This window comes from Paramisgurnus dabryanus, chromosome 13 (assembly GCF_030506205.2).
Source record: "Paramisgurnus dabryanus chromosome 13, PD_genome_1.1, whole genome shotgun sequence".
NCBI lineage: Eukaryota > Metazoa > Chordata > Actinopteri > Cypriniformes > Cobitidae > Paramisgurnus > Paramisgurnus dabryanus.
Window position 1 is genome coordinate 19,726,488 of NC_133349.1, and position 24,107 is coordinate 19,750,594.

Below are 24,107 nucleotides of genomic sequence, written 5' to 3' on the forward strand. Positions count from 1 at the left end.
CCTTCACCTCACTCTGGACGAAGAATATGGAGATGGTAACTTGGCCTAGGGTTTGTTTTCGTCACTGGAGCTGTTTCAGCACAAAGACCCTTTGGCTCACCCACCGCGCTGGTTCAGGGGTAGGGCCACCCGCTCTCTTCCAAAACACTCAAAGAGGTATACAGGTCAAATATATGTACAACACATCCATAAAAAGACTCCGTTACTCACAGCTGCTGTACTTTCTTCGTCCCACGCTCTCCAAGATTTATCTCACACTGCTAGGACTCTAGATGCATAGACAAAGTGGTTTTCAACCACCAACACCACTTTTCCACAATCGTATACTCACAATGATGCGTCTTTCCTTCCTTCGTTTCTTTCATCCAAGGTCAGTATTCGTTTAATTCCTCTACCTATAAGGTCTTCGGTATCTTCATCAATGTAAGGCTATAATCCAACCGAGAGAGAGAGCAGTTACAACAATCCAAAACAGCGTACCCGGTGAGCCCAACTCAGCACACGATACACACCACCAACAGGAATAATAAGCACCCCAACTGTGGTTTAAACTGCTCTCAAATACTCTCCTGAGTGTTGCCATCGTCCAATCACCCGGCGCTCCTCTTAATGACACTCAGCTGTATGTAATTCGGCTGATTACAGCGTTCGCGGCGCTACCGGATGTCCGGTGTTTTCTCTTACCGGTCTGGGCGGAAACATCCGGGCGGAACCAAACTTTCCCAATTTTTGGTTCCGCCTAAAAGATCGTCACTCCTGTGACAAATACATTGTTTTCAATATTAATATCTCCAACTGAGAGACCAGAAGACAAAATTAGGTCAAGGGTGTGACCATGGACGTGAGTAGCCTCCTCAACATGTTGAATAAGGCCAAAGGAATCACAAACCCGGCTAAACTCCGTGACCAAGGCCTTACCTGGGTAGTCAAATGGATATTAAAATCACAGAGAATGAGAAGAAGATCATGTACAGACTTAACATGAGACAAAAAGTCTGCAAAATCCACAATAAAGTCTTTATCCAGTCTGGGAGGTTTATAGACCAGGGCACACAGAACCGGAGATGTAGTCGACGTAATTTCAACACATTGTAGTTCCAATGAGAAACAGTGCCTAGGTGAGAAGGTCCTGAGTTGAAAATGTTTTTTTAAAAACCACAGTGACTCCTCCTCCGCGTCTTTCGTCGCATCTAGGGGTACTAAAATAAGAGCAGTCAGGTGGACAAAGTTTGCCAAAATAGAAAACTCATTAGATCCAAGCCAAGCTTAAGTAAAAAATCCAAATGGTGAGAGATAAAAAAGTTGTTGAGTATAAAAGACTTATTCGATACTGATCTGGCGTTTATCAAAGCAATTTTAATAGTTGTCGACCGTCGTACTGGTTTGTCGGTATATTTCACCCCTCATGTGACAGCAACTCTTTCGAATCGCATGCTGTTACTATCATCCACCCTACTAAAATCCATTTTTTAGTTATCTATCGCCCCCCAGGTCAACTTGGACACTTCTTGGAGGAGTTAGATGTACTTCTGTCTTCATTCCCTGAGGATGGTACTCCTTTAGTAGTACTTGGTGACTTCAATATCCACCTGGAGAAACCTCAGGCAGCTGACTTCAACACCCTGACTGCATCGTTTGACCTCAAGCGAGTCCCTACTTCACCAACACACAGGTCTGGTAATCTTTTAGATCTTATCTACACACGCTGTTGTTCCACCTACCACACCCAGGTCACCCCACTTCACACATCTGATCACTTCCTCGTTACTCTCGACCTCGACCTGACTCCCCGTGTCGCTACATACGATCCCCCATTGGTCACGCACAGGCGCAACCTGCGCACGCTCTCTCCCTCCCGCTTATCCTCTGCAATTGCTTCCACGCTCCCCGCTCCCAGCCAACTCTCTCTGTTAGATACTGACAATGCCACTGACACACTTTGTTCCACTCTTACATCCTGCTTAGACACATTATGCCCTCTGACATCTGGACCGGCCCGGGTCACACCTCCTGCTCCTTGGCTAACTGAGGTTCTCCGTGAGCATCGCTCCACACTCAGGGCTGCAGAGAGGAAGTGGCGCAGATCGAATGATCCTTCTGATCTCTGCCTCTATCAGTCTCTTCTTGCCTCCTTCTCCAAGGATGTCTCCTCTGCAAAGACCCTATACTACCATTCAAAGATTAACAACTCACCTGACTCTCACACTCTCTTCAAGACCTTCTCTACACTTCTTTGTCCCCCTGCCCCTCCACCTTCATCCGACCTAACGGCTGATGATTTTGCTTCCTTCTTTGTGAAGAAAACGAAAACTATTAGCAGTCAGTTCTCTGAGCCGCCGCTTCTTGCGCATTCTCAAATCCCTGAGACATGCTCCCTTCCCTCCTTCTCTCTCCTATCCGAAGCAGATGTTTCCAAGGTCTTGGCTTCTAATCATCCGACTACCTGCCCGCAAGATCCCATACCCACCCATCTCCTCCAGGCCATCTCTCCGTCTGTTATCCCTGCTCTCACTCACATTATCAATTCATCCCTTTCCACTGGCACCTTCCCCGGAGCATTCAAAGAGGCTTGGATAACCCCGCTGCTGAAGAAACCCACTTTCAATCCTGCTATGCTAGAGAACTACAGACCCGTTTCTCTTCTTCCCTTCATTTCCAAGACTCTTGAACGCATTGTGGTCAACCAGCTCTCCACTTTCTTCACACAAAATAACCTCCTGGATAGCAATCAGTCTGGATTCAAAAGTGGTCACTCCACTGAGACTGCGCTGCTCTCAGTCATTGAGGCCCTAAGGCAGGCAAGGGCAGCCTCCAAATCACCTGTGCTGATCTTACTGGATCTATCTGCAGCTTTTGACACGGTCAATCACCGCATCCTCCTTTAAACTCTCATTTCTATGGGTGTCACTGACACAGCGCTTCTATGGTTCAAGTCGTACCTCTCAGATAGGTCATTTCGGGTATCCTGGAGAGGTGACGTCTCCGAACCCCCAACGTCTTAATACCGGGGTCCCTCAAGGCTCTGTGCTTGGCACGGCTGCTCTTTTCGATATACATTACATCCCTGGGCTCTGTCATTCGGAAACATGGCTTTTCCTACCACTGCTATGCAGACGACACTCAACTCCATTTGTTGTTCCACCCTGATGATCCTACGGTTTCTGCCCGCATCTCGGCATGCCTGAGGGACGTCTCACTCTGGATGAAGGATCACCATCTCCAGCTTAACCTTGCGAAGACAGAACTGCTTGTCATATCATCTGAACCAAAGATTCAGCACAACTTTTCCATTCAGCTAGGTTCCTCGTCCATCACGCCTTCCAAGATGGCCAAAAACCTGGGAGTGGTCATTGATAATCAGCTTAGCTTCACGGAGCATGTTGCCAGCACCGCTCGCTTTTGTAGATTCATCCTCTACAATATTAGGAAAATTAGACCTTTCCTAGATGAGCATGCTACGCAGGTCCTGGTCCAAGCTCTTGTCCTGTCCAGGCTGGACTACTGCAATGCGCTACTGGCAGGACTTCCAGCCTGCCCGACCAAACCCCTACAGATGATTCAGAACGCAGCGGCAAGAGTGGTCTTCAATGAGCCAAAGAGGGCGCACGTCACTCCTCTCTTTGTCAAGTTACACTGGCTTCCTATAGCAGCCCGCATCAAATTTAAGGCTCTGCTCCTGCCCTTTAAAACCACCACTGGGTCAGCACCCCCTTACCTTCGCTTACTTAAAGAGCCTTATGTACCCTCTCGATCACTGCGCTCTGCCACCAAGCGGCGGCTTGTGGTACTGTACCATCTCAAAAAGGGAAGAAAACACTAACGCGTACCTTCTCAGGAACTGTCCCACAACTTTGGAATGATCTGCCAGTCGTGACACGATCAGCTGACACTGTAGCTGTCTTTAAGACTCTGCTAAAAACCCATCTCTTCCACCATTACCTAACTTCTTAATTACAGATTTACTATCTTTCTTTATTTACCCTTCTCTTTATCTCTTTCTCTATTTACCTTCCTCTTTATCAAAAAAAAAAAAAAATGTATATTGTGTTGGACTTGATGAGACTATTTCCAGTGCACTTATGTATTGCTGTTCTTATGTTGCCATAATTGCTTCTATGGTTTACCTAACTTGTAAGTCGCTTTGGACAAAAGCGTCTGCTAAATGACAAAATGTAAATGTAAATGTTATATTAGCGAAATTTGCACCTCTGGCTCTGATGCATAATCGCGTGGATTGCAGAGTAGTAAATAATCCCGTTGAGGCTGGGAGAGAAAGCTGATTATAACAATGTCTTAGATCCATCACGCGTCGAGTCGTTTGAGAGCCTAAAAGTTTGTAGTGGTTGCAGAGTGACGGCTGTTTATGATGAACAGTATGAAAGTCTCTCCTTATCCTCACTAGGACACCTCCACGAGTACTCCTCTTTCTGCGATGTTTCTTAATGTATATATACCGCAGGGCTGATGACGAAGCCATGGTCCAGATCGAAAAGGGAACGAGGAAGAGTGGTGAAGAGTAGGGCAAACGTTCGTGTAAATTGAATGAATCCAAGGAGTTTCCGATATCAAGTAAAAACTCCCGATTATAAGTTATGCCACTCATAGCAGGTAAACTTAAATATTGCCATAAAAAGGCAGAAATAAGGAGCCATTTTTGGATCAGTTGAAAGGTTTGGAGAAGACGGCATGCCGACAGGTACACTGGCACCATCTTGACTCCCATTGCTTCTTTTTAATTTGTCTGCATGTACCGTTCTGTTGGACTTTTCGGAGATTTACTACTCTTCTCTGTGCAATCCTGAAGCTTGACCTACACTCTAAAAACAAACGGTGCTATATAGCACCAAAAGTGGTTCTTTGCTCGTAATCATAGAAGAACCGTTTTTAGTGCCATATAGCACCAGTGAAGCACCTGTGTAGAACCATATAGTGCTATGTAGAACCAAATGTGGTGCTATATGGCCCCTATATGGTTCTACACAGGTGCTTCACCGGTGCTATATGGCACTAAAAACGGTTCTTCTATGGTTACGATTCAAATCAACAGTTTTGGTGCTATATAGCATCGTTTGTTTTTTTAGAGTGTATGACCACTTTCTGAACGATCTGAATTTCTGCGCTTTGAATTTTAGAAAATTAAATCTGGTGTTTTGAATTTTCACTTTTATCGTTAACCTAAAGCTGTATTTTTCAAAACTGTATATTTATAGAAAAAATTCAGGACCAAAAATTCACTCTTTTGAAATACATATCTTTACAAATACAACAAAAAATTATTTCAGTTTTATTAAATTACACTTGTCTATAATTCAAGTTTATGCATTTCAAAATCAAAACTTAGTCAGAATACTAGCTCCAGACTTTCTTGACCATTAGCTACAATTTTACTTTAAATAATGTCATTTTTAGTTATGTATTAGTTTTCTGCATTAAAAAACCCTGCCCTCATCTCGGCCGAGGGGACCGGCTCGATCGAGTCCTTTGCCAGTAGGACAACACTCTCCGCATAAGTACGTGCATGTTGGGTGCTTGCACTGTCGTGATTTGGGGGGAGCCGGGCGAGCTGAATCGCATAGCCAAAAAGGATCATGCATCCACCCCTGCCAGACAGGCTAAGTATATTTACCAGACGAATTATGTAAATGCTTTGTTCTGGACAAGCTGACTATTGCGACATAAATATATTTACAAGATTATGTGAATGCTTTGTTAAAGAGATATGTCTTTAGTTTAGACTTAAATTTATTGACTGTGTTTGATTCTTAAACTTTTTTGGGTAAATCATCCCAGAGCTTAGGGGCTAAGAAGGAGAAAGATCTACCACCTTTGAACACTTTTCTAGGAATAATTAAGTGACCAGAATTCTGTGACCGCAGTGTACACAATGGATTGTATTCTGATTTTCGAAGATACAATAAACGTACACAAATAATTAATAACAACAAATAAGAAGTGGATTACCCAAGTTCAAATCACAGCTAAAGCGTATCAACAACTACACTGAGCTAATGTTACTGTATTAACTCCAGATCGGCTTCCAAACTTCACATAGCAGTGATCCATGATCGCTGTCTTCTCTCGTCTTTAGAAACCAAAACATTTGTTATTTTTTAAAGGTATTTGTTTCAGAGTTCAGCTTAGCCACTAGCCAGACCATTAAACAAACAGAGACCGGAGTTAAGTTCCATCTAGACACATAACCGCGACAACACATGTGCGTCCGATGAAACCATCTATACTCCAGGCTTTGGTTGAATGTAACGTAGGCCAGCTAGTGTGTGAAAGCTGTGCAGTGAGTAAACCTCATTCCCTTACCGCAAGTACATAAAAATTTCAAGACAGCAGCATCAGAATTATGTGGTTTTATTAGAAATAGAAATAATGTTATCTTGATGCTTAACTTTATTTGACATCTTCCAGTTTAACATTTCAAAAGAGAACTGCCAATATTTTGAATTATGAATAACATAACATATATTTTTGTTGAGTCATAATAAACGGTTTATATACTGTACGCATGCATTATAGTTCATATTATTATTTGTATTCTTGTATATATTTGAGTGCTCTTTTAAAAAAGATGGCATATTCTGCAAGGGCACCATGTGATACTGCTCGTGAAGGGCATTCAAGTTTGCAATCCAGCACGTGATGAATTTCTTAGTGTGGAATCTCTAAACCACATTGCAACACTTTACAATGTCCGACTTTGTAAAGATCCTGGTAGCAATCCTGGTGGCAAAAAAGAAGAAAAGAGGGTACTACCCCTGACATGACAAGTGTTTACAAAAGTGTAATCTTGAGCTTGGTTCTTCAATGCAGGTCCAATTGTGAACAGTCTAATTGGGGCAAACATTGGGCCAAAGACTCAATGATTTGGTTGTTTTGTCAATTGAAAAATAATTCCACTATCAAAGAAACAGATAGAAAATATAGAAAGATAAATAGAAGTATTATTAAGAAGTATGGAAAATCCTCAAAAGAAGGAAACAGACTAGACACAAGCAGCAAGACATAGAGGAGGGATCAGATTATGGTTTGGTGTTTAATAATACAATTACATCCAAATTGTGGGCTTGATTCCCAAACTGTACAAACTGTAAATGTTAACTTTGAATGCTCTGTAAGTCACTTTAAATTAAATTGTCTGCCAAATGTAAAATAAATTAAGTAATTTTCAAGTTTTTTTGTGTGTGTGTCTTAGTGACTGTGATTGTTCCAGTAATTGCTTTGGTAGTTTTTCTCATTGCTGTTGTCCTTCTTGGGGTGATTTGGAAAAAAAGAGCAGGTGAGTTACCTTACACATCCCACAAATACAAATCAGTACATAAGTTTAGGTTGTGTCATCATCACAATAGTAGAATATTGTCAAATTCTTTGAACTACAATATGTAAGATTTTATTGATCTGAAATATTTAGTAAATCTGTACATATGACAAGTTTACATATAAATATTATAAGTTTTACAAAAAAATATTCCTATAATATCAGGGACATTCATTTTTCAGGTAGAAGACAAGCTGAAAACTCTGTGGTGAGTATAATACTGGGTTGATTCAACACAATTTCATGGCAATTCATATACGTATTATACAAAGTAGATAATTTGTATGAATTGGCACGACCAAATCTGGACACAAATTTGAGTGTAAATTTGAGGGTTTATGGACAGGGTATAGGGGTGGGGTATCTTGTTTTTTGTAATACATATTTGTAGGATCACTTCAGCCTCGTAAAATACATACAAATTCTTATGAGATCAGGTTGGTTATATGAGCTATCACCATTGTCCATTGTTATACACTGTAAAAAAAATATGTTTTGCCTTAAATTTATTTGTTTAGTCAACATTTTATCAATTAATTTACAAGTCATTTTAACATACTATTATTTATTTTGACTAGAGATGAGTTGTTATAACTATATATAGTTAAAATAATTAAACTTCATTTTATAAGTAGCAAATCATCTTTTGTCAAAATAAGTAACAGTAAATTGAAATTACTTGTAAATCTGAGTTGATTGAACAAAAAAGGCAGTCAATAATTTTTTACAGTGCATGTTGTGTTGGAAGAAATTAACTGATACATTGTGTATTTGTACTTTCTCTTGTCTATAGGTTGCAGATAAAGATGACAATAATAGAAACAATGAAACAATCAACATTTCCACTATCGTGAGTGAACAATGTGTTTTTTATCTCCAGTAAACATAAAGATTTACATTTACTATGGTCATTTTCCTGCGTCATGTCCGTATAATAAATTTCTTAATTTGTATAATACATATAACTTGTAGGTGAAATTGCCATAACCAAATAGACGCTGTACCAGATTATTGTCATCCTAAAGTGCTAGGTATATTTTTTCTGCATCCGTGTCACACGTGCACACGTTTGGAGATGTTTCAAAGTATTCAACTGCAGATATGCGCAGACGGCCGCATTCGACACATATGTGGTATAAATGATTTCTTAGTCAAATGATTACACTACCAGGCCACCATGACAGCAATGATTTGCATCACTTACAGCAGTGGTTCTCAAACTGGGAGCCGCGAGATGGTGCCGGGGGGCCCCAGTTTATGACATTTTATAAAATAAATTAATTTATCATGAATTCTGTGCAAATAAATCTATAAAAATTAGGCTACTAACCAACAGCACTACTTTGGGGGGGCCGCAAAGGAATGCGCCGTACACAAGGGGGGCCGCCCGCAAAAAAGTTTGAGAACCACTGATTTACAGGACATTCGAAAATTCAGGATAGATGTAAAAAAGAAGTGAATCCACTAACGCTGTCTACTGCCATTGTGCATGTTGTATATTAAGTGTCCTTACTTTAAATTTCTTTGCGCATGCACTGTTGTAGAGAGACAGCAAGCTCAATTCATGGCAGTGGCAGCTAGTGGTGGCACTTCCGTTCACAGCCTCAGCTGCCAGTGACTTTATAAGGCAGCTGACACTTTTTGTGTTGACACTAGTAAGTCTCAGCTGACACATTTTGTTGCCGCTATTGTGGCACCTCTGATCGCCTGAGCTGCTAGTAACTTTCTGAGGCAGCTGACACTTTTTGTTTTATTTAGTGGTATTTAGTAGAAATAATATAATTGTTGTTTTCTCATTTTGTTTATCTTATTTTATTATTATTTTAACATGTAACATGTGGCTAAAATATTTCTAATTTATTTAGATTATACTTAAAATTAAATTATTTTAATATTTATTAGTTTTGTTAATTCACACATGACATAACCTGCACGCAGTGGTGGTGAGGAGAATGAGAATATTTAACTTAAAGTGCATAAAGTAGAACACTGCAATCATTATTACACATATACTGTTTGTGATAATGCACTTCTTGTAACATATGAAACATTTTAATGTCTACAACATTGTAAATTTTTTATGATGACAAAAAATAACAAAACCTATTTATAAGGGTTAGGGTTACATTTTCTTGATTATTTTTCTGATAAACAAATTGTGACGTACCTTATTATTTTATTTATTTTAACAAAGATTTACATTCACAATACAATAACTAAAAAACACTTGAAATGTATTTTTATACATTTATTCACAGAAAAAAAAGAAGTGGTAATGTGCACTCCTGCACTGCTGGGGTACGTGTGAATCTCCACCCTTTGTGGTCAAATACAACTAATAACAGTATACGCACAACCAGCGCAACGTCATAAAATGTCTCTGAATAGGTTTATGTCCGCTTTTAGAGGAAAACAAACTAGACTTCTCATAGACTTCCACAAAAATAGACATCAATTTGACGCAAGAAGAATGAAGGGAAATAATTTTAAATTGACCAAATTAAGTTTGTTGATGAATCTTTTTAAGCTCTATGGCAGGCAGGGTGGATTTATAATTACTTGACATGTTTAATCTAAGTGATTCCTTAAGTTATTCATGGCTGCTGGCTGAACGAACGTTGCTGTGTGCCGCTATTTTGGTATGGCAGTCTATGGGAAGTCTAGTTTGTTTTCCCCTAAAAAGGGGCAGTGACGAAATTGACAGTCAAGTTCCCAGATGTGATAGTCTGTATTTTTTATTTTAGATAAACAGTGTAAACATAGCATCTTATTTATTACATTCCTATCTTATTTATTATTTTCCTCTTTAATGCAACTCAACACACATATCATTGTATACACACACACACACACACACACACACACACACACACACACACACACACACACACACACACACACACACACACACACACACACACACACACACACACACACACACACGCACGTTCTGGTTTACATGTTTTTTGGGGACATTCCATAGACGTAATGCATTTTATTCTGTACAAACTGTATATTCTATTCCCCTTACCTACCCCATTCCCTAACCCCAACCATCACAGGAAACTGTCTGATACCTTAGATTTTCAAGAAACATCATTCTGTTTGATTTATTAGCTTGTTTCCTCATGGGGACATCAAAATGTCCCCACAAGGTCACAAAAATACTGGTATTCCTATCTTTGTGGGGACAATTGGTCCCCCCAACGTGATAAATACCCGGCCGCACACACACACACACACATATTAATACAAATTTTTTAAAGAGTAGCCTACACGCCTTACATCAGAACTTGCTTGGGGGGCACCTACCGGTAGACAAGAGAATTGCAATACTGAAAGATTAGTCAGAGAGTGGAGCTTTCTGGTTTTCAAATATAGTTTAAATAAATTAAAAATATTTTACCTGTGTTCAAATGTTACTCCCCACTAAAATATTAAGATAAACAAAATGAGAAAACAAGAATTCTATTATTTATATTTACTCACCAAATCATATTTGGCTATGTTTTGGGGAGCAGTGTTGTGTTGGCATCAAAAGAGTTATCGTGACATTTCAAAATGGGTGTCACAATCAGTGTCAGTACATCAACATGCTTACGCAAATACATGAGGTGCAAGACGAGAAGTTGTGGTTTTAAAGTGCAGTTTTCTTATTTTCTTTCCAAAAATGACAATTGTATCGCTAGATAAGACCCTTAGGCCTATGCCTCATTTGGGATTGTTTTAAGCCCTTCAAAGCTGCACTGAAACTGCAATTTAAGCATTGAATTTGTAAACTGTTTGGGTCCAATAAAGTCTATTAAATTGAGAACAATTCTGGAATGTTTTCCTCAAAAAACTTCATTTCTTTTCGACTGAACAAAGAAAGCCATAAACATTTTGAATGACATGGGGTGGGTAAATTATCTGGAATTTTATTTATTTATTTATTTTTTTTTGAGAAAATTGAATATTCCTTTAAGACATCATACAATGCCCAGCTGCGCTGAAGAAATAATGAGTGATATATAAAACTACAATACTGTACGCCTACTATCATCTTATATCATTTATATCTACTATGTACCATACTACAACCAAAGTCTTATTTTAATAAACAGAATATCTGAAATGTAATATAAACGTATAAAAGGAATATGTTGCTGGAGACTTGCCATTGGCTGTTGTATTTGAATAAATAAGGTGAGTCTAAGAAAGGATTACAGGGGCTATTTTTGGATGTTTTAATATAAATATAATTTTGTGTCATATTATTGTTTTATATTATTATGTTTAATGTAGTAAAGCGTAAATTATCTGATTAAAAATGTAAAGATCCTCTTTTTCAAGTTACTGTTGTAGAGATCAGTATTTCCTCTTGTGTGGTTAAATATACTGCTGAAGAGAGCATTCATTTATCGTGGGAAGTATGGTTCTTTTTTCTGTCCTTTGGGTTCTTTCGGACAGTAAAAAAAAATGATTCACCAGTTCTTTAACTTCCCCACGTAATGACGTCATTTATATCTAATTCTATCATCCAGTAGGGTAAAACACACTAAAACATATTTGTGTATGGTTGATTTATATGTTATTCTATTAAATATTCAATCATCATTTAGTTGTGCATCAAAAGCACCTTCAATAACTTTAATTTTTTTTTTATTATGATAAAGGTCATAACAATTTAAAATTGAATCTGCACACACAAGTTGCACACACCTTACATTAATGACATTTAAGTCTAAATGCTGTTTAATATAATTAGCCGTACCATACACATTTCCTGCTACATTTAATGGTAATATTAAATAAACTTTTTGTCTGTCAATCATCTCATCATACATGTTCATAGTATTACCACAGCAACTCATTGATGTTCAACATGTGTACTGTCTGTTTGGCTTGCGCATGCTCAGTAACCACAGTTCTTTGATTCACAGTTCTTCAGACGTGTCAGAAAGTGAGTAACTTGTGGATCATTGCTGACTTGAAACACAAACTCTTTTAAATGATTTTGTCAGATATGGTGTAATGTTTTAACTTGTTTACTCAAAAAGAACTACTTCAATACTATTTGTTCACAAACCGGACAACACTACATTTATTGACTGATAGAGAGCGAGTGCGCTCATAAGTAATGAAAGTGCTTACGTTCACGTCATATTTTTTGTTTTAAAGAATAAGTTTGACCATATGATTAGGGGGGCACGCTATGTCATCAGGGGGGACTGCCCTAATGCCCCTGTACTAGAAATTTTTACTGTTTATATTTGTATTATTCATATATTGTTCATTTAAATTTGTATCTGTTCATTTGCTATTTTACTAAGAAATGTTTATAAGTGTTTTTATGATTGTCTAACTGTGAGGGGGCTTTATAGTTTAGTCTAGTAGACATTCTGTGCTTTGCAAAATAACAAGTGCATAGCAAGTGCATGCCCAGGTCAGCAAAGGTGCAAGAGAGCATTAAAATGTGAATAGTTATCTTTAGAAATGTGTGGGTTTACAAAAGAGGAGGTGTGAAATGTTCTGCATATGTGTTGTTTACGTGTGAAAAATCGGCATATTCTACTTGCACACAACATGTACTCGACGCGTTGTTTATGTGTAAAAATGTGCAGAACTTTCTACAACGGACGGCCCGAGAACACTTTGGGCATATACAGTAGGGGGCGATTCAGATTCTGCGTATTTTTATTTATCTAAACAAATACTTTAACTTTTCAGAATGCCACATCAGAAAGTGCACAGCAAAGAAGGAGGAAAGCGCTGTGGTCGCATTTTCCGCATGGTTTTAGACGTGAAATGTGAATCGCCCTTAATAATCTTTCTTTAAAGACCTTAACACACCGCAATTCCATTTTTATCCACCACAGCATGTGTTTAATTTTAATAACTTGTAGCATAAAGCATCGCATGAGTCTTTCTTACTTCTCATAACTAGGTCCCTCATATAAATTGTTTCTTTATGTTTAGGATCAGAAAGATGATGTCACTTATTCAGAGGTGATCATTTCCAGTAAAACACAAGTCATAAAGAACAATGTAAGTGGAGTTCACCACACCCACACTTTAAGGGGCTGTTTATACTTGGTATCAAAGAGCACCTATTTCATTGCTAAAAACAATGTTATTTTGTGTATTTGGTATAAAACAATGTGTTTGCGTGGTTTAAAAAAACACATTATTTTTCACATATCATTAATTTTTGTAGCTCCAGTTTTCACTCTCTTCCTGAAACGCACTGATTTTGTACAAAACATACATCGATTTGGAAAGCGCTGTGTCCCTGATTGGCCAGCTAATATGTACGTTGTGCTTGCCCTGAATACCTCTGACATCCGCCGGAAATGTGACGCTCCTTACTGTATTTGAAAGATTTTCTAACAGGAGTAAATTTCCGAAATGGGAGGAATTACGATAATGTCGCTCTTGTACATCACCAATCACAGTAAATAAACTGTTGCCTCCAGTCCATGCAGTCTTTCAGTTTTATCAATGAAAGCCTAAAGATTGTGCTAAACATTGTTGGTTCACACTAGAAGTAATGTCCATTATAAAAACATTATGCTAAGTACATCAGATTAAATCAATAGGTGGAGAATAGGCTGTCTTTTGTGGCTGCTCAAACACATTCAATGCGTTTTCGACTACCTTTGATCAGTGCCGGCCGGGACTTCTCTTCCATGGGGTGTAAATTCAAAACATGTTCGGAGTGTCATGTGTGTTGCTCGTCATGTCAAAATTTGTGTTCGTTCCATCATGTGAACCATGTGCATTGTGGGCATGGCCAGATGTACCATTGGGCTTGATTGGGCTTGTGCCCAGGGGCCCCATCCAGTAGGGTGCTTGCGTGCGTTCGTTTGAGTTGTTCAGTTATATGAACGTTTAAATTTTTTAAAATGTGGTTATCTAGACATTAACATGGTAAGGAATGGTGCATTTAATTAGTTAATATATATATATGTCAGTATTGGTGCTGAATATGATGTGCTGCGTTTACTGCTGTTGAAACCCATAGATGTCATGCTTGCGAATACACGAAATAGGTGTCATGCTTTATAGATAATGAGAAATAACAACGCGAAAAGAAAGCGCTCAGTGAAATGAAAAAAAAAAAAAACTGCAGTAAGTATGGTTTAACTCGTGTAACTATATGGTGTAGTCTACAGTATGTGATATGCAATTACTGTGTATACCCACTAGAAAATGTCAAGGATTTTCATATACCCACTTAAAAAAGCGTGAGGATACGTAACGTAACCTATCATATTTTTATTCATAAATTGACATTTGAATCACTAACCATTAACATGCTCCACTTGCTACTTTGGTGAGTTGAACCTCATATATAGTCGGTTATATACAGTATTTACTGTATTTGACTTCATGTGGCACTGTGCAATGCGTTCATCATATGAAATCAAATTACTGTAGCGCAAATGTGACTGGTAAGCAGACTGGTGTATTCGAGTTCATGTGGTACCACAACAACTTACAAACGAATTATATCAAAGTACCGCGATAGCAATTCAAGAAATCTTACGGAGAAGTCTGCTTTCTAAGCGCTCTCGCTGTACTTTGACATCAACAAGTGGAAGTCCAATCTGCTCGCAGTGTGTAGCACACACACACAACACTGTAACCAAACAGTACAGTACCTATGGATAAGTGAGCAAGTGGATGCACATAAGTTTACATGACACTCCAAACACATATTTTGAAATGACGAGCCACACACATGATGGGCTACATACATCTTGTGACGAGCTTCACATTGTGCGCCCTCGAAAAAGAAGTCATTGGCCGCCACTGCCTCTGTATTTAGCGGCATCAGGGTCGGACTGGGAACAAAATTCGGCCCTGGCAATTTCTCGTGGAACGGCCCACCACTGGACCGATGACCCCCCCCACTCCACACACAAGCCCACCGATACCAAAATCCCCCCCCCCCAACCCAATGCTTTGATTTATTGAACATTTATATTAATTTCACAGTATAGTTACAATTCAACCACCTCAAACTCTCTTTGCCATGAACAAAGCTGACACTGTTTGTCAAAGCACCACAAAAACACTTTTACTATTTTTGCACTGAAGCAATACTTGTGTAGATGACCCCTTTTATCAAACTCTATTGAATACAATAATATGTAAAGTATATTAATGATAGACAGTGCAGGTCTATAGATTATAAATAGGTCTATAGATTATAAATGTGACCGGTGTTATAATGGTTTATGTAGCTTTCTTCACTTTATATTAGATAGAGCAGAAGCAGTTAAAGTGCCTCTCTTTCTATTTCTCTCTTGCAGATTAAAAGATTACCATCTCTTAGGGGTGTCCTCGACTAAGGATTTACATATTCGAATCAGAATTGTCGAATCTTTCCATAGTCAACTGATAGTCGAATCATCTATGTTTGTGTGCATGGGTTGGGAGGGGGCCAGACCAGGTAGAAATTGGTAACTTTTATTTTCTTTCACAAGCAGCACACATAAACAACTGTCTGATAAAGTGACCAAAACTGTCTTTCAAGTAATAAACGAAGACAAAACTGACGATGCATTTATATATATATTTTTTTAAGGTAAAATGTAAGGCAACATTTGTTTAATTATTCCTCATAACATTTTAAAGCCACGATCTACAGAACATCACACAAAAATACATTTTGATAACTAAAAAAATAACAAAGGTGATTCTGTCTTGGAAACTCCGGCAACAATTAAGTGTTTTTATTTAATTTGGAGATATAGCGCGTCAAAGCAGTCATGACCAAAAAAAACCCGACAAATGACAAATAATTTGTGATTGTGACGGTAAATGATAAAAACTTATCTTTATATACAATTCATTAAACTTTAATTTATAACAAGAAAAACACTGAAATTAATGATTTTATAGACACTACACGTTATTATTTAGCACAGAAATACCTGCTTGCTTGCTTTGACTTTGACCATCTCTGTATTAACTTTAGATACAGAAAGACCGGATGATATTATTTATTTCAGGAATCTCTTTGCTATCATTTGAAAGTGAACACCGACTGACCATAATATTAAATCACAAGAAAGACATTCGTGTCAGGCAGAAATAGGTTCGGTGCAGATACCGTTTCATCACCGAAATAAAAAAACGGCTTACCTGTTTTGTAGTTTAACTTTAAAATAGACAATATAACCACTCTGTTTTAAATACATTTTAAAAACTTATACTCGTCGAAAAACATCCGTTTTTTAATGTTTAGTTTGATAAACTCCTAAATATGAGACGCAGAGCACCTAACCCGTTCGGCTAAATTACATGCGCAAGCATGGCCAGCACGCAATAGCGCAACATCGATACAACGAAAAGCTATCCAAAATTTACATACTTAAATAAGATCGGAATTTACGTTTATAATAAATACAATTTTTTTAATAAAATAAGGTCAGAAGTAACAAAGGGCAGAACAAATATGCAAAATGCCTCAAGTGCACGGAAACAAAACACAGGCCAAATAGTTAAATCAGATAACCCAAAGTGATTTATGAATAAAATAAAATATAGAAATTTTTAAAAGAACGAAAGTCATAGTTTAATTTGCCAGCTTTGTCTTTTAAATGTCGAAACAAAGAGGCAAGGCTTTATTAAGAGACCTCTTATGGACGTGAAGCCCGGTCACAGGGGTTGATGGATTTATTAACTCATTTTAAAAATATTTATTGAAAGCTGCTACTTCACATATTATTTGCAGCATTATCATAATATGCAGTATATTAATATATTGTGAGAAAGCTGTTATATGTGAAATCAGATAATGTGTGCACCCATATACGGCCAAAATTGAATGATCCTCATTTCATAACACATCTGCGACGATTCGATGAGATTGGTAAGCGACTTTTTCTCGCGGATCTTCTCCGCTCCCCCTTTCTTCTTTTTGGAGCCTCTGTTGTCCATAATTATAATTCTTAAGTGCAAGGCTAAATGATGTGCTATCATCACTGTGTATTTCCCCATAAACCCAGCGGCTGCTTGGACAAATCCATTTGAGGGGTGGGGCATGGGGGGCGATCGTAACACACACTGAACCTGTCATGAAGAAGCCGAAAATATTTCCCTATCACCCGCCCTCCAAGCCAAATGCAACTGCATTTATACATGACGGGCCGAAAGTAAATAACTTGAACATTTTGGCATAAAAAAAAATCTCAGAGGCCACCGGCCCACATGTCGACCGGCCCACCGGGCATTTGCCCGGTTGTACAGATTACCAGTCCGAGCCTGAGCGGCATCCACTTGTGATCCAATCAGCCAAGGTGCATCTTAATACCAGGTGTTAACAGCCTCTAAAAGGTACTGCATATCTGCCCTTCTTCTCTCTTCAGATATGTACAAAAGTTAATACTGTACACCTACATCAGTTTTAATTTCATGTGCAGATATTTTAAATATGTATCTTAAAATCATTCAGTGCTAACAACAAAACATCTGTGGATTAAATCTTTGTCAATTTCTCTGATGGTCATTCAGGTTCCTTCTGATGATAATGTGACTTATGCTGCCCTCAGAGGAGGAGAAGTTGAAGTCCAAGACAACAGCAATGTGCTTTATGCTTCTGTTAACAAAACCCCTCACAAATAAATGAAAAAAAATGTCAAACTTAAAAAGTTAGGTTTTAGTCAATGTCATTGTAGATATAAAAATGCAAGTTGTTTTTACATTCAAACCTTAGTGGTGATCTGATTTTGTTGTGGTTTGACAGGGCTTGTTTAAGTGTCTATAAAGACATTTACACTGATCTGTCAAATGTCAACCAACACCATCTTTATAACCTGACTGTTGGATTTAGAATGAATGAGTTTGCTGGTGTTTGACAGATCAGTATGGGTTAACCTTATAATGAAAAATGACAAATGATAGTCATAGTTAGACTATAAATATGAGATTATGATGTCAGAACAGACAGTTACTGCATGGTTGCATAAAGTCTTGCTTGAGTAGCTGTTTCCAGTAATGCTTGTAATGTAACATGTATGACGCATATGTTTTGCTTTGCTGAAACTCCCTCTGTAACTCTGATAAGAATCAGGCACAGAATCAATATTTGTAAAGTAAATGCATGTAAACAGTGACCAAGTAAAAGAAATCATCTTTATTTTGCTCTTTATGTCACTACACAGGTTTAGTTTGCTGACTAAAAAGGCCTTGATTAACATTGATAAACATTTTACAGAGTAAATTAATTAACATTTATACAATGCTAAGTAAACAATTAATGCTAAGTTTTTTATTTAAATTTTTTCAAATGAAAACACAAAGCTACAGTAAAATGTGAAATTCATCCATTGTTGTGTATAAGCTTGAGATGAATAAGATGATTAAGTATATGATCAACTGGGATAACTTTTTCCTCTTATTTCATTATTTCTTTATATTTTTTTGTATTATCTGGCTTACTATGCATACACAGGTTAGTTTTGCCATGGCTGATTTGTCATTTAGCAGATGTTTAAAAAATAATAGACTTATTATTACAGTGCACAGCAAATTCACCAGTGTTAAATGTACACTGCTGATGTTGATATGAGTACAACCAGACCTGGTGCATAAATTTAAACCATGAAATGGTAAATATAATTAACTGTAGTCAGTGTGTATAAGAAATATTGTGAGATAGAGAAAATGCCTTCTACATCGGAAAATAGCACTGCAAATTCCGCAACACAGACACATCACATCGGCCATGTCTGAATGCAAATGCTGCAGCCTCCAGAGGTCGCATTTCCAGGCTCCATACATCATCAAGACTGTCTTGTTTCAGAATATTAACAATTATAAAGTTGACTTTTAGAAGTAAATTGTTGTAATATACTTGCGAATGTAATGGTCAGTTATCTTAAAAAACCAGGCTTGATGACGTATGCACCCTGCATATGCGACCTCGGAGGCTGCAGCCTTTGGATTGAGAAACGGACAGCAATAGGGCCCTATAACGGAATCGCGGACGGAATCGCGGAATTGGCAAAGAAAAACAGAATCTAGTGTTAACGAGGAATTTCGCGGAATTTTACATATTTTCAATAAAATTATGTTTTTGTGTGGGAGACGAATGTCTGGGGGAAATGCAGACCGGGACAAGTACATCTCCTGTCGTTTAAGACCCCCTCCAAAACACTGAAACCATGGTGAAGCGGCTCTCCACGATTCTGCTTTCGTCAGCGGAAAAATTAAGAAATTCGACGCTAAGCACTTAGTTCCGAGCAGTACCCACGTGACATTTATGTGACTGGAGAACTGTTATTTTGTAAGTTTTGTCAACATTCTGTTCACTGTGAGCGCAAAGCTGTGATGCACTCATCCACGTCTGTCTCACTGCACCTCTCACGTGCACGCGCTCTCGCATCTGGCCGAAGTCCGAACACAAATCCTCATGTATTTGTTCAGTTTTCTGCATTTCAAGCGAGCTGAGGCAAACTAACTATCCCTCGCATTTAAAATGTAATCATCTGCATCATGGCGCCGCTCTCTGTCTGTCTTTTGCTCGCACGTGCAAAGAGCTGCCACTCATGCTGTCCAAAGTCAGATCACCTGTGTATGTTTGTAAAGTTATATGCATTTCAAGCAATTGTGTTTAAAATATGGATCGCATTCCGCTAGACCGATGTGTTTAAGGCACTATTGAAGGCACCACTGCTTTGACACCTTGTTGTAGCCTTCTGCAACAACACTAAACAATCAAGGCATTGAATTGAGTTGTGTGTGTGCGTGCGCGTGTGTGTGTGTGTGCGTGTGTGTGTATGTGCGTGTGTAAATGCATGTTTTACAGTCATTAAGTAATCGGGATATCCCGTTTTCCCCAAATCATTTACATTTTAATCATTAACATTAAAGGCAAACTCTTTTTATGACTAAAATAAAAGTAAAGGGTAAAAAAAAATTATTGCCAAAAATTAAAACGGATAAAACAGAATTTGCAAAAATTAAAACGGAGAAAACGGAATTTGGGAAAAAATTAAACGGAATTTGGGAAAAAAATAAAAGTTTTTTTTAGGGCCCTACATCAATTACACGTGGTTGAGCCGTGGATGAATTATCAGAGCATTTCAGGTGAACAGAACCAAATGTTCGGCTGTCATTAAGTCAGTTCTGGCACCATGAACTTCAGCCAGACTGTACACAATTCTGAAAAGTTCAGATGTTTATAGTTCTTCAGGATCCTTGCAAGTTAATGTACAACCAACAGCCTATTATTGTTCTGCATTTACTGCATAAGGTAAGCCTATATTACGATCTTTCTCTTATTTATATTTCTTACTTACACCTATTTATCAGGAGTAAAAATACATTATATTAATAATAATATAAATAAATAAAAAAACAGACATTGTTGAAATTGTTTTTAACGAATTGGATATTTGATTGATCATAAAACCACTTAAATATACACTGTAAAAGTGCATTTTGCATGTGGGCAAGGGGGCATAACGTTAGCTGTATGTGATCAAGGTGTCATTTTGATAATGTGGTTCTGTCCTGGTGTCACAAGCTATAGTATGATGCATTAATTGTGGAAGTTAAAATAACTTAATGCTAATCAAATTAAACCAAAATGTTGATTTAAATATTTGGGGCGTTTTTTGTGCATTTGGGTGATTTTGGACTTGAAACCATCAACTCTATCTGGCAACACTGGCTGTTTGTGGAGAGCTGAAGGACGAGCGCGTTAGGTTTGAGTGCAGCAGAGATCAATATTAAAGTCTAAAATATAAAACTGTGTAACACTAAAGTTGACACGCTGTTGGTGGCTCGTGACTCGACGGCCCGAATGTTTAAGTTGATTTCCAATAAAGCATTGTTCATTTTTTTTTTTTGCTTTTGTGTCATCTATGTTTCATAACCTGGCAAATGATCAGGTAAGCCACGGGCTAAGTTAGTTGGTTAAATTACCCGGAAAAAGATTTTTGCTTATACAAAACTACATTTAAGGATTGTTTCTCGCCAAACCACAGCATACAGTCAGATCACCTGAAATATAGCTTATGGCACAATTTGCGTGGATTATGGCAAAGTGCAGAACGTTTCTTTTTAGAGACCCACCATCATACACTTTCTGCCTCTGCCACTGATTAACTTAGTTCTTCAGCGTTTTAAATTACTATTTTATTTTCTGCGGACAACGCTTTTCGGGAATGAACGGAGGCAAGAAATGTAAGACTTGGGTAAATAATATGTAAGACCTGTGCCCAGTTGCATAAACATAGCTGTGACATTAAGACTGCGTCTTAAGAATGATTCTTACTTACTAGCAATTAGTTAGGGCTAATCAGTCTTATTATTTGAATTTAAATTAGACCAATCTACCTTTCTATGTAACAAACCTAAAACAGTTATGATCGGTCTTGAAGAAAAAAGTTCATGACTTACTTTTAAGATTTAAAGTTTTATGCAACCGGCCACTGGGTGTTTTTAAGACTTTTTATGGCCTTAAATTGAACATTCTGAATTTTAGACTTTTTAAGACCCCGTGGGAACCCTGATACATACAGACCACGGACATAAAAAACACGTACATACATACACGAAAAATACAACATTCATACATGTAAGACCTGAAACATGTACAAACATAAGAAATGCATTTAGTCACTATAAAATATAAATATAAAAATCTATAATACATAGGGGTACCATAGTGATGACACTAGCAATTATATTAAAATGTTCAAGAGATCAAGTCCCTGACTATTCAGTAGTCTGATAGCCTGGGGAAAAAGCTTGATGATTTACATCCTTAATGATGGACTCTGCTTTGCCCCTGCAACGTACAGGGTAAATGTTTTGTAGTAGAGGAAGGTCAGCCCCAATTATTTTGGAAGCTGCCCGAACAGTCCTTGTTAAAGGTGCCCTTCCTCTGGCGTTTTTATTGTTTTAGACTGTTGTCTGAGGTCTACTCATGACGTTTGCATGTTTTTTACATCCAAAAACATCAAAAGCAATAAGTAATAGGCTATTTTGTACCCTGATTTTGAGGCTGGTTAGAGAAATGATCAGTTTTAATGAGCGGGCTGCATTGACGACTTGGAAGTAAACGCCCACTGATATGATTGGATAACAGTTTTTGTTCAAACTAACTTTCAATTTAATCTCATGTGTAATCAGTTTAATGTTAAGTGAGTGTCTTAAGACACAGTGTCTTTCTTACACACGCATATTTTATCATAAATCCTTTTGACACACACACACACGTGTCTTTTATCATAAACCCACGCACAAAAACACAGACACAAACACAAACGTACACGTGTCTTTTATCGTAAACCCTTTCGATGTGCGTGTAGCAACACACACACACACACACACGCACGCACGCACGCACACACACACACACACACACACACACACACACACACACACACACTCTGGTTTCCATGTTTTGTGGGGACATTCCATAGACGTAATGCATTTTATACTGTACAAACTGTATATTCTATTCCCTTTACCTGCCCCATTCCCTAACCCCAACTATCACAAAAACCATTCTTGTACCTTAGATTTTCAATAAACATCATCTTGTTAGATTTATAAGCTTGTTTCCTCATGGGGACATCAAAATGTCCCCACAAGGTCACAAAAACACTGGTATTCCTATCTTTGTGGGGACAATTGGTCCCCACAACGTGATAATTACCAGGTACACACACTCACACACACACACACACACACGTCTTTTACATAAACCCTTTGACGCGTGTGTAACGAATGCACAAACACACACATGTGTTTTTTATCACATTCAATGGCCGCAACTGATAGTAACACATATCACACAACACAACAAGTGTGAAAACAAATTTCCTGTTTACAGGACAATAAACTATCTATCTATCTATCTATCTATCTATCTATCTATCTATCTATCTATCTATCTATCTATCTATCTATCTATCTATCTATCTCTATCTACTCACACAAACACGAGTGTCTTTTATCATAAACCCTTTCAAAGCGTGTGCAGCATGAATTCGCGTCCCTCGGAAGAGAAAACACCGGCCGCCACAGTGACACACAGTACTAAAGTGTTTTACTCCCACAAACACGCGTGTCTTTTATCATAAACCCTTTCAAAGAGTGTGCAGCATGAATTCGCGTCCCTCGGAAGAGAAAACACAGGCCACCACGGTGACACATAGTACTAAAGCGTTTTACTCACATAAGCTGCGCCACCATTACGTCCGGATCCAATATTGATAGAGGAGCATTGCTTTTTAATCGCAGTCTCTCTTCAAATCCAGCATTCTTCTGAACATCCAAACATGTAGCAACTGTTATGATTCCCTCGTTTAATAGGAATGATGTCTCTCGATGAAAAACAATGGCCCGAATACGGTACGGTTAACGTTTAGCCATCCTTGCAGTAACTTGTTATGAAAACTAACTCAACTACACGTAATATGTGGCCGCGGTCTCAAGTTGAAGAGCTCATGAATATTAATGACCTAAATCAGTTCCACGTCAGACTGATAAGCTTTTCAAACTGACCTGATTTCTCTGCATCTTTCTTTTCAGTGGCTAGAGCTGACAGAGGAGGTGGAAGTTAATTTTCACATTCACGACACAACACAAACACATATGGACCTAACACATATAAAAAAATACAAGTAAAAACGGTTTTATGTGGAAGGGCCTCTTTAAGAGTTTGCGATCATGGGCAGACAGATTGCCTAACCATACTTTGATGCAACCAGTCAGGATGCTTTCAATGGTGCATCTATAAAAGTTAATGAGAGATGTTGTACCCACCCCAAAG

At 38.1% G+C, this 24,107-nt stretch overlaps 1 protein-coding gene across 1 annotated transcript in view; it reads left to right on the forward strand.

The window, feature by feature from the left end:
• LOC135743154 (uncharacterized) overlaps window positions 1-18,689 on the forward strand; it is a 77,315-nt gene extending 58,626 nt beyond the window's left edge. Inside the window, exons 6-10 of the mRNA XM_065260723.2 lie at window positions 7,205-7,288; window positions 7,510-7,535; window positions 8,121-8,177; window positions 13,286-13,354; window positions 17,831-18,689. Of these exons, the coding sequence (XP_065116795.1) occupies window positions 7,205-7,288; window positions 7,510-7,535; window positions 8,121-8,177; window positions 13,286-13,354; window positions 17,831-17,941 (347 nt within the window). The 3' untranslated portion in view covers window positions 17,942-18,689. The remainder of the gene's footprint in view (window positions 1-7,204; window positions 7,289-7,509; window positions 7,536-8,120; window positions 8,178-13,285; window positions 13,355-17,830) is intronic.
• The last annotated feature ends 5,418 nt before the right edge of the window (window positions 18,690-24,107 follow it).